At 44.8% G+C, this 12,632-nt stretch overlaps 1 protein-coding gene across 1 annotated transcript in view; it reads right to left on the reverse strand.

Annotated features, from left to right (window-relative positions):
* The window catches only part of LOC105255444, a 27,917-nt gene extending 15,595 nt beyond the window's left edge, over nucleotides 1-12,322 (reverse strand). Inside the window, exon 1 of the mRNA XM_011264737.3 lies at nucleotides 7,894-12,322. Coding sequence (XP_011263039.1) covers nucleotides 7,894-11,261 — 3,368 coding nt within the window. The 5' untranslated portion in view covers nucleotides 11,262-12,322. The remainder of the gene's footprint in view (nucleotides 1-7,893) is intronic.
* Between the last annotated feature and the right edge of the window lie 310 nt (nucleotides 12,323-12,632).

Genomic DNA, 12,632 nt, shown 5'->3' on the forward strand with positions numbered 1-12,632 from the left:
TGTTTTGCATCATTTAGCACCCGCGCGCGAATGTCTTGATGCTCATTAAGTACACAGGAAAATTCTTTGCAACATTTTAAGACGAAAATGGCTAGGGTTTTTAAATGAGAAAAGTTTAAAGATCACGAATGACAGGGTTAAAGTTTCGCGCTCAGGGGTGGCAAATTGGCTAATAAGAAAGGTGCTTCCAATCGAATCGAATGCTTTTGATATTGATGAAATTATTGTGAAGATATTGAAGAATTTCATTAAAAATCGTAATCTTCAATTTAAACTTTTCTCATTTGAAAACTTATATCATAGCCTCGACATTTTTGTCTGAAAATGTTACAAAGAATTTGTCATTAAAATATTTATCGCGAATTTAAAAACATCCTGTATGTACTCCGTCTGTGGGCTAAAGATAAGTAATTTTAGTGATCTCTCGATTAAAATATATCGTTATGAAAATATTTATAATGTAAATGAAGAGTATATATAATTGGACTCTCTTTCGCGAGAGACCATTGACCGGATAAGCGAGTTTTGCCGATCGATTTTCGCGCTTCGCATAGATTTCTACTTCGGGTAGTAGATCTGGCCTATCTTTATGCCACTTATCCTATTTGCGTCGGACGTATTCGAAACTATAATCCCTGATATCCCGTCGAATGAATTTAGATTGTTGTAGTGCGTTGTTCAGGCGATCAATCGTTGCTCGATGTAGCTACGGGTACTCTTGTTCCGCGTTCTTCGTCGCTTAGAAGCGATAGAACTTTGGCCAACTTTTTCCTGAAGAAATACTTCGACGTCTTCTTTTTTCGCATTTGTTGCAATTTTATTTTCTACGCGTAGGCACGTAAATTATAGATGACAGTTTTTTTCTTTTCTAAGTATATATACAATATATACACACAGATAAAGAGACATTCTTGAAAATATATTTAGTTTTAACATGGAAATCTTGAAATGAGATTATATTGCGTTAATTAAAGAAAAATATAATTGCTTGAATAATTGCTTACTTGAATGAGGCCATTTTATATAGTTCAATTGAGAAAAATAAATTCTTATAATTTAAGATTTAATTTTCTTGAGTAAAAATATATTCTTATAATTTAAGATTTAATTTTCTTGAGTAGAAAAGAAACAATGTTAGATAGAAAATAACATTTTTAAATCAAAGATAATTTTCTTCAAGTAGAATTAAATAATTATACATTCTTGAGATGATAATTACAATATTAAAATAAAACTATAATATTGTTGGAATTTAAAATTATTAAATTATTATAAATATTAAAATAATTATTAAAATTATTAAAATTATTAAATTCTTCCAAGAAGAAGATTATAAATTGTTGCGTATATACGAAACAATGAACGCGTTAGTTTAAGTATATAAGTTTTAATTTGACACTATTTTTTTTCTGTGCAATATTCGCATCGTTACATTCTCCGATAATATTTCAGTTTTGCAACCAAATACTTTTTATTACATAATTCATTGTTTTTCCCTCTTTAGATCTATTTCACGAGGAAGAAAATATTTCTGTCGACTTCTCGCGTAAATTAAAATCTCTTCAAAAACAGTTCTACAATAACCTTTGCTTTTTACGTGAAATTTTGATATCATCGCCTTTTACAAACGGGACGAATTGCGGTATATGCGCGCTTCCTAGTGATATCCATCGATCCGCTTTTAAAGGGGCGTTCACACCGGTGATATATACCTACCTACCTACGTACGTTAGCGCTGTCGGAGAGGGAAAGAGACAGAGAGGAGTCTCTCCATGACAGTCCCAGGGGACCAATGACCCCCAGTGTCTGGCTCGATCACTGTGTCGCGGTGCTCGTTACCGACACAAGGCGACTTTATAAGCGATACCGCGAACTCGGTCGAACAGTCCGCGATCGTAAATGCTTGGAGCGAGTTATCGCTACGAGAAACTGGGAACTAGGCAGAGAGAAATGGCTAGAGGAAGCGAGCTAGAGGAAGTGAGGAAAAAGTGGGCAGAAATAGGAAGAATCCGCAGGCCGGTTCCAATAGGTAGAAAAAATAGAATCGAGAGACAGAGAAGAATAATAACTAGTATCACGCTTGCACGACAAAACCAAAAGGAGAACAATGATGACCCGACAAAAGAAAGGAAAGAAAGAAAAAGAGAGAGAAGAAAACGAAGAGATGCGCTTCCATCCGCCGACTTTTTCTCCCTCCAGCTTTCGATCAGCTGCTCTCTCCTTCTCTCTTTATTTCTCCCGCTGTGTCTTTCTTTCTATTTCCCGAGCCCATCTTCCTTTCTCGTCCGTTTTCTTCCTCTACCTGCGACGATACGTAGGCGTGGACGTGGGCGAGGTGAGTCTTCAGGGCCGGCAAACATCGACCGATCCCGACAAGACGTCTCGTAAATCGCGCTGACCCTCGGGTCCTTCCAAACTGTCGATAGATACGTCCCTGCCGATCCAATTCTATGGCGGGAGATCTCCTCGGATTCCATCGCAGAGACGGAATCGGGCACGAATAGTACGCCAATACATCGCGAGAAATATCGCTGACGATTATCGTAGTTAGCAACGTACGCTGAAGCGTTGGATATGCGCGGATTCGATTAACTCGATCTGCCGAATTGGGTCCGATCTCTATAAATCTTCGAAAGCAATATCCGGATTCCCGAATCGGAGTTGCGATCGCTCTCGCAAATCGAATTTAGCTGTATAGTTTCATACCGAATTCCAATAAACGTTACAATATTACATATTGTTCAATTCTCCTTCTCTCTTCTCATTCCTCAAAATTCGAGCAGTCGTATTTTTAAATTTGCAAACGTTTTTTTACACGATTTTAACGTAAACGTTATTTTTATATTTATTACGTCTTCTATCTAATCTAACATGGATGATTTAATTATGAGAAGAAGGAAAATATACATGACCCTTCCTACTCTATCCATTCATCGTTACATTACTGAGAATATGATTGGAATTATTTTTTAAAATTATCATTTGACTACTTGACACGACGTGCGCTTGTTGCAAAGTATGCAAACTCTTATCAACGAGTGATGTACATCCTGTTGATTTATAAAGCTGCACGATGAATGCTAATCGAAGCGATACGCTGGGAGACATATTTTCAGCGGGGGTCTTTTTTTCCAACATTTTTGCCACGTGAATGCGATTACACAAGAGGGTTATGCAACAAGTATCGTGCAGACAAATAATAGAAAGAAATATGGTTATGACGCTCGATGTAATTCCGCGACAAAGTTGAGCTTTTTACATAAAAGTCTGATTAATTTAAATCATTAGCGCACACGAGGTCAAACTGGGAGACACATTTCGAAGGGAGAAATGGCTAAATTACACATAAAATCTCGAATCTAAATATTGAGAAATACAGATATCAAGAAAATGGATGATCCTTTCTCGATGGGAGATCGTTACTCCGGAATAATAAACTAATCTCTCCCTCCTTTCGACCGCCCGCTCACGAGAGGGTTAAATCCCACCGAGATTTTTGCTTCCTGTCCGGCACCCCTCTCCCCTCCCTTTCCCTCGTCCCTCCGCGCTTTCGAATTCCCCGTGTCCTGTTGGTGGCACGATCGATGAACGTTCGTGTCGTCGTGTGTCGACACGAACGAGGGTCCTCCTCTAATGCCTCTCCCTCTCATTAAAACCGTCCGTCCGTCCGTCCGTTCGCTCGCTCGCCAGCGTAGACTAGCATCCTAATGCTATTTACACAAGTGCTCCCCGCCCGTGGCGAAAGGGCGTTCGGAACCGTGTTCTCGAGACCGTGCATGTCGCACGCATAACACCCTGGTGCGCACCCACGCTTATTACATCACACCGGCTCGTGCGATCAAGCACCGTGTAATCTGAGCGCGTTTCGGAACTTTTCGCCGGTGTCCTCTTTGTCTCTCAGAGAATCGCGACGCGCGTTCCATTAATTGTCGAGACCAGGTCCTCAAGTCCCTCGCGTTTCATTACCGAAACCCGGGGAGATTTAGTGCCCCGACTGTAGAGACACTCCTCTACGTCGGCGAATCGATAACTATTTCCGTAAGCTTTATTACAGAGAGATTCCTGTCGATTAATTTAATTAATTTTGCATCTTGCCCGGTATCTAAGCAGGATTATATATTTGTTGTTTCGCTGTGAGATTTTACACTTTGCCTTTGTTACGTCGAGAAATGTATTTTTATATATGTACGCGATATACAAGGTGTTTTTTTAATAAGTGCGAATTTTAGGAGACGATTCTCTCGAAAATTAAAGGGACTTTTCATATGAACATTAAAAAGTTTTAATAAAAAATTGAATAGGGGTTGCTAGTTTCATCCCCTTATAACAGTACGAGAGGCTGAAAAAAATATTAATAAATAACTTTTTTACTAGTCGAAAATATCCACCTAATTTCATTTCTTTAACTTGTTCGAAATTTGAGAAAAAAAATAAAAACCTAATATTTACTCCCATTTTTGGAGTAATGTAACTCCACAGGGAGAGATGTAGCAGTATATGTTTATATAAAAAATCCCCCTTAATTTCCGACAAAGAATCATCTAAGATTTTTCACACTTATTAAGAATCACCTTGTATATGGAAATTTTTTGGTTTCTTTTTCCTTCTATAAGATCTTATCACAATGTGTCAACATGACATAAGCATGACATAAACATATTTTTTTTTTTACTGGATAAGATAGACTAACTGGTAGTTATTGGTTTTTCAATAAAATATTGACGTTAATTGAGGAAGATATATGAGAGATATATGAGAGTTGTTTTCATTTAGTCAAATCGATTCAAGGTTAATATAGTATAGACGCAGCTTTTAAGCTGTTCTAAACATGATAAATGAAGCGATCTCTCGTAAGCGAACAATGTCTTCTCCAGCGCGACCAGCGAAGAAATTAGCATACAGTCACTAGATAACCTTATCCTTTCTACCCACGTATTGTTATCGGTCCTTCGGATCTATACCTGAGCCTATGAATCCTAAATATGCGGACTTGCGCAACCGCGCAGCCTTGTCGTCGATGTCGAGCTTAGCGAGCTAAGCGTAGACAACGAACGTAGGACGAAAAGCGTTTACCACGACCCAGTTTCACGTTGTGCCAATGTGGCCAATCGTATTCGAACGGGCGTTCCTCATTAGACAAGTCTCGATTAATCAATTAACAGTCTGCTGCACGATCGAGACTGGAAATTTCCAGAGCGAGAACTCTTCGCTTGGTGCGCTTCGAGCGCGGTGATTGGCGGTGCCAAAAAATTTCGAGAATTCTATTCTAAGCGTGCTTCACGGCAGATTGTAAAAAAAATTCCAAATGACGGAAATGAAATGAAGATTTTGACCGTTACATCGTAAATTTTTTTTTTCTTTTACAAAAAGCACCTATTCATCTGGTCGCAATTATACCTAATGGGAGTGCCAATTTCATACCTAATGACAATGCTTTTTTTTCTTCTTTCTTTTCTTCTCAAAAAATTTCAATTCTTTTACGTATTTTATTTTTGTCGAACTTACTTCTTCTCAAAAATTTCAGTTCTTTTATGTATTTTATTTTTATCGAACTTATTTCTTCCCAAAAATTTCAGTTCTTTTACGTATTTTATTTTTATCGAACTGATTTCTTCTCAAAACTTTCAGTTCTTTTACGTATTTTATTTTTATCGAACTGATTTCTTCTCAAAAATTTCAGTTCTTTTACGTATTTTATTTTTATCGAATTGATTTTTTCTAAAAAATTTCAATTCTTTTATGTATTTTATTTTTATCGAACTTATTTCTTCCCAAAAATTTCAATTCTTTTACGTATTTTATTTTTATCGAACTGATTTCTTCTCAAAAATTTCAATTCTTTTACATATTTTATTTTTATCGAACTTGTTTTTTCTCTAATTATCATTAGGCTGCCAATTCTCTTTTCGATGTCTCACGAAGGAAGTAGAGGGTCACGCTCGATATAGAAGGCGCGATCAAAGTCTTTCTCTTTCTCTCTGTCTCTCTCTCGCTCTCTCTCCCTCCCCCCTTCTCTCTCTCTTTCTCACATTCGATTTAATTTAAATATTTAACAGTGTCGATGTGTCGACGCGTACGATAATCGCGACTCGTAACAGGCTCGAGTGACAAGCTCCCGTGGTGGAGTTTGTTGAGTACCCGCGCTTCGTACAGCACACGTCTTTGTATTAAGATGCAAATGAACCCCGTCGCATCGACGGCAATCGGCTTGGTGAATCGTCGATTCCGCGTCTCGAGTCGCGGCGAAATGGAACTGCAAAAGTAGCCTTCTCGTCCGCGCGATTCGTATGCATAAAGCAACGCGATATGACGGGTCTCCCGAGGGACGCGCGGACACGCAGGTCGATATAAAATGGTAGAAATTTAATCGCTCTACAACACGCGGCGACGAGAATATAAACGCATTTGCACGAGTCGGAGCACGCGTTGCGTGTTAATAGTGGACGCGGAAGGGATCAGAATGCACTTCCTGCGCGCGCGTCTCTCGCGTTTAAATAAACGAAGCCGACCGTGCCACTTCTCGTCCTTTTTTTTTTCCTCTCCCTTCTTTCCTCGTCACCGAATCGTGGCGCGCGCTTTGCTCGTTTTCCTCGCGAGGTAGGCTTAACAGCATTGTTTTCGTGCACTTGGTTCATCATGATCGTTATTCAGGCCGACCTATTTGCACGCGAGGAAGTAAAGCATCGATTTTTGTTCCTGTGTTTTTTTTTTAATTTTTTTATTTATTTTTTTTTTATCTTCCTCCGTTCACCTCTTTCGCTCTAAATATATCCGACGTGCCGTCCTCTCGCCAACACACGTTTTGCCGCGTTTCGTCGGATATATTACATTCTAAATGAACATTTAATTGTATTAAATGTTGCGACGTGCGTAATTCGTTTAATTGAATCACTCGGCGTAAACATTGATGTAAAAAATGTGGAATAATCATCGCTACCGATCGAATGCATTATTTCGATAATATTTCGACCACTTGCAAATTTGTTACGCGTCCATAATTTCAAACTGTACGAGGCCGATTGATGAATATAGAATATACATTGATGATTCAATATAGAATATAGAATATTCTCGGCTGATTGAGTTGTTTACTTTAAAAGATATGTGATTCAATTGGGAATTGAATTAATTTGAATACGTATTCTATTCAACGGTATATTTTTAAATTTTATTTTTTAACAAACACATTAATCGTATATCCATCTTTCTTCGAAGGGAGATATAAAATACATAGAATAATAATAAAGCAAAATTATTTTTAAATTGTATATCAGCGTCCACTGAAATTCAAGCGCTTTTTTATACTTTGGCATTTTTTACTACACAGAAAAAAAAGGACATTCTTGTTTTAAAAATATATTTAGTTTTAACATGAAAATCTTGAAATGAGACTATATTGCGTTAATTAAAGAAAAATATAATGGCTTGAATAATTCTTTCCTTGAATGAAGCTATTTTATAAAGTTCATTCAAGAAAAATATATTCTTCTGATTTGAAAATTTAATTTTCTTGAACGGAAAAGAAACAATGTTGGATAGAAAATAACAATTTTAAATCAAAGATTATAATTTTCTTAAAATAGAATTAAATTATCATATATTCTTGAGGTAACAACACAATTACAATATTATAATAAGACTATAATATTGAAATTTAAAATTACTAAATTCTTCTAAGAAGATTATAAATTGTTGCGCATATACGAAACGATGAACGCGTTGGTTTAAGTATACAAGTTTTGACTTGGCACTTATTTTTTTTCTGTGTACCTGTATAATTAGTCATTTTATTTTTTTTCGCCTATTCATCAGAGTTATTACGCAACGAATGAGCGAAAATAGCCGGATAGAAAATAGGAAGATAAGAAAAAAATAAATGCGAAGAACCTTTACCTGCCGAACAACGGGTGCCATAACTGCGACTCGTCCGGCGAGGTCGCTGTGGAACTCACTTCCGGCTCCTGCTTGAGCAATCCGCTGCGCACCCTGAGCAGAGGCGGATGGGGATTGCGTGATCGGTTAGCGCCGCTCGAAAGATCAATCGGTTGCGTCGGCATTAGCGTGCCAATCGGCTTACAGCTGAGTTTCGGCCGGCTGGGCCCGCCGCCTCTCGCGCCATTGTTGTTGACGTGACCGGACGATCCTTTGTTGACGATGCCATTAATGCTATTAACGGCCCTGGATTGTTGCGGTTGCGCTCTTGAAACTGGGCCTTCACCGTGATCCAGCACGTGCTGTAGATGCGCCAACGATATCACGAGCAGATCGGGATCCCGGATCAAATCGGGCCTGGTGAGGGCCTCGGGCAGCCTCAGCTCGGGCCTGCTGGCCAGCAACTTGGGGATCTCCGTCGCGGGCGCGGCGGCCAGACCCGGTAAATAATCCCGGGGGACCAGGAGAGGATCGGGGATCAGATAGCCGACGGTCTCGATGAGTTCGCGCAACTGGCTCGCCGGGTCCAGGAGTTTGTCCGTGCTGCTGGACGTGGCGCAAGCGACCTGATTTTGGGTTTGACGATCGGCCAAGTTCTTCGTTTTGGCGGCGATTTTTTGGTAGCCAATCTGATGGGCCTTCTGCCGCTGCCCGCTCGACTGCCATTCGACGGACATGGGCCTTTTGAGCGCGACGCGATCCGTCATCGTATAAAAGGTGCTGGGAATGTCGCCGCTAGACATCGGCCTGCCGGAATTCCTCGTCTCCTGACTGTGGACGTTGAGGCGTTCCTGGAAGCTGCGCTGATTGCCGGTCCTCCTCGTGCTCCGATCGACGCTCGAATGCACGGATCGAGAAACAGGCTCGATGCTCTGATCGAATCGCGTCGATAGTCCCTCCTTCGATCTCTCATAGTCCCGAGGTTCCGCACAGTTGGACGAGGCTAAAATGCTCTTTAACGTCAACTCGCTCTTGGCATCCTCCGAACAGGAAACCGAACAGGGCGGACTCGGCAGCAACCTCTCGAGATATGCCGATGATGGTCTTCTAGATGCAGGGGAGCAAGGAATTCCGCTAGGCTGAGGAGAAACTACGGTGCCGCGTGACCGTAGTTCCTCCAGGACTTGCTCATCGAAATGTTCGAGATCCTGATATTTACATTTGGCCTGCGCTTCGTTGCTTCTGCTGGAGCCCATCCAGTGCGAGTCGCTCTTTATGTTGTCGAGCGAGCTCTTGCGATCTTCCCGATTGAAGATTCGGGAACCGGGCTTGCTGTAATAATCCGCGTCAACGGTGTCATGTGCCAGCGAGTCCGCCTTCTGCCGTCTGAGATCCTCCAGAACCTGCGAGTCGCAATCGTCCTCGTCCTCGTCCTCTTCCTCGTCTTCTTCGTGGGGGAATCTGTCCAACTTCAGTCGTTCCGGATACGTGTCGGCCTTGTTGAAACTGACGGTACTCTCGGGCGATTCGACGCGACGTTTCATACTCGGTGAGGTAGTCGTCGTCAACTGACCCGAGGCGCTTCTGTAGCAATAGCTCGGTATAATGATCGACAGACCCGGCAAATTGCGGGGCGAATTCATGCGTCCGCCGGGGTCGTTTACAAAATCGCTCGAGTTCTTGAGTAGTTTTTCGACGCATTCCGCTTGCGAATCCGGCGACCTGCTCGACGAGGACGCCTTCGAGGGCGGCCGCGCAGGTGACACAATCAGATTCTTGTCGATCTCGGGTATGTGATTCCTCGTCACGGACACCGAGAGCCCCGGCGTGTTTCTCAGAGCGTCGAGGATCTTGGAGCTATCGTTGTAATCGATTTTCGCCGGCTCGCCGGGCTCGTCTGGCGCCTCCTCCTCAGCCTCCGCCGGTGTTTCCTCGTCGGCCGGTATCCTTGGCCACGTGACCAGGGAGTTGGATTTGCACGTCGACCGTTCGACTAGCCCGCCGTCAGCTTCGGCGACTTTACACGAATTCAGGGTCATCTCGGGGTTTCTCTTACCTTGCGACGAAAGAAGCACGAGCTTGTTTTCCCCGCGAATTTTTCTGTCCAGCATCTCCTTTAGGCAACAATCCTCCTCCAAGATCTTCTCCTCGTGCACTTCCAGGTTATCATCGATCTCCTCATTTTGGTCGATGATCTCGGCCTGGTAACTAGGTGCCGACGTTCTTTTCGATCTATCTTTCGCGCAGTCGGATTTCACGTCCTTGACTTGTCTTTCTACAAACTGCTTCTCGCCAAGAACTTCGTAGGTTTTGGTAGAATCGACCGGTAGATCAGCGCTGGGAGTGTCGGTGGCGAGAACGGGCGAGGCTGTTGCATCTATCATGTTCAATATGTCCTGAATGCCCGCCTTGTTCACCCGACTCGGTTTCCCGCTGTCTTCTTCTTCCTCCTCCGCCTCTTCCTCCTCCTCGACGGCATCTTTCTCGTTTTGCTCGTTACTTTCCTCCATTCGCTTCGTCTCGTTCGCTGCGTCCTTAGCTCTCGAGTGGCGAACGACATTTTGATGCGCGCTCTCGGGAAGTTGCGACAAATGTAGCTGCTCCAGAACGACGCGCGGTTGGAACAGCTTGTCCTTTTGCAACCTCTCCAAATTGACGCGACCGCCCAATCTATCTTTGCTCCTTAAGCTGGATAGACGATCCTCCACCTTGCTCCGTTCGCGGTTCTTCTCCTCCTCTCCGCTTTTCTCCTCACCTTCGTTGTCGTTATCCTCGTCCGAGCAACTCGGACCGCCAGGATTCCACTTGGAGCCCAAATAGGAATATCCACGTCGGCTCGTCTCTTCGTCGTAACGTCTCTTTCTACCTGCGCCTTCGCCAGGAAGCAAACCGTTCGTCGCACCGTTTGCCGTATATTTTCGCGGATGACGCCGATGGGAGCCGGCCATGGCGTTGGTCGGCGCGACCTCCTGGTGCCGCTTGCCATTTTCCTTCTCGTCGTTGGACGAGACCGACGAGGCCGGCGACGACTCGACCGGGCCCGACGTCGTCCTCTTGCAGGCCGTGCCCAGGGCGATCGTGTAAACATTGGACGTCGTGCGCGGTATCGAGCGCCATCCTTGCGCGGTTTTCGTGAGCTTGATGCGATTCCGCTTATCGTAGTCCTCGCATCTCACCTCGACGATCCTCTGCTCGCGCTGCGACGCCCACAGGAAGATCGGATTGACTTTTGGCCGCTTCTCCTCCGGTTCATCCAGCGCTCTGTCTCGCGACGTCTTGTCCCGGACGCGCTTCTGATGCTTCTGGTGATGATGATGGTGATCGTGATGATGATGATGATGGCGTCTTTGACGACGGGGCACTGTGCCCCGCGCAGGGGCCCCGCTCATCACTCCATTCAACGAACGGTGGTCACTCTGTCTCTCTCGCCCGACGGGATCGCATCCGGCCGCTTGAGTGTTAACGATCGATAGCTCGGACTCGGACGATCGCTGCTGTATCGAATTATCGCGAATTGTCGCGAAATACGACGCAACATACGGGTTTCCGGTCGCGCGAAATTGTCTACGTACGCGATTCGCTCTCGTTTTTTACGTACTTTGGTTCGCCGCTTCGTATCTCCCCGGCATAATTTTGACGCGTGAACCCGTTTGCAACTGCACCGTGCATCGTAGACACCCGGTAGCGAGACGCGCGCTGCGACGTAGCGCGGATCGCGCGGTCCCGATCGCTCCAAGTCGAAACGAACCCCGCGAACGACCGTTCACCGAACTCGTTCTCGCGCAATCGAACTCAAGGCCATCTCGCCATTGTCGTCCCGGAACGAAACTTCCGCGTCTGCTACCACCGTTCACGGGACCAGGCCGCCTGTTCCCCTCGCGCGCTCGTAATCACCGTGGTATTATCGCGCTGTCACTGCGGCTGCGGGACCGCGGGTTCGTCGACATCCACCGGAACGACTCGTTCGCTTCCGATGCCGACGCTCGAGTCGTCGACGCCGAGGTCGCCGGCGTCCGTCCGGCTATCGAACCGTGACGCGACGCCGCGCAGCCGAACGAGGACACGGGAGAGCACGAGCGTCGATCCTCATCGAGGCACGCGTCCAGCTCGCGGCATCCTCGACGAGCTCGGGATCACCCAGGTCGATCCATCGGGGCGAGCCCTCGCGACCCGCGCTCTCTCAACGTCTAGCGCGAGGAAGGTGAATGTCCTGGACGATGTCGGAGAGAAGATGGGGAACACCGCGAAAGACACCTTCCGAACGCTCGCGATTCCACTCGGGATGCGATCACTCGCGCTCTATCCTCGATTCCTCCGCGCACCGCCGTCCGAGGCTCCTCCGCGTCCTGGGATTGTCACCGATGACATAACACCACGATGGATGGCCACCGGTTACATGTTACGCGCGGAGTCACTGCCTGGGAGCTACTGGCGGCGGTGCCTCCTCGTTGCCGTCCTCTACGCCGTCGCGGCCGCGGCCGCCGCCACCGCCACCACCGTCGTCGTCCTCGCCGCCCCCGCTCCGCGGGATCGCGACGCAGGTGTGGATCGAGCGGTGGTTCCTTTCGCGCGCGAGCGAGGAGAAAGAGCATGCCGCGTAATCCTTTCGTTCCGTCAAATCATTGGAAAATTTATTCTTCCGATCTGAAAAATATATTCTTATGATTTAAGATTTAATTTTCTTGAATAGAAAAGAAACAATGTTGGATAGAAAATAACATTTTTAAATCAAAGATTATAATTTTCTTAAAGTAGAATTA

This window comes from Camponotus floridanus, unplaced genomic scaffold, assembly GCF_003227725.1.
Source record: "Camponotus floridanus strain SB8 unplaced genomic scaffold, Cflo_v7.5 scaffold8, whole genome shotgun sequence".
Taxonomy (NCBI): Eukaryota; Metazoa; Arthropoda; class Insecta; order Hymenoptera; family Formicidae; genus Camponotus; species Camponotus floridanus.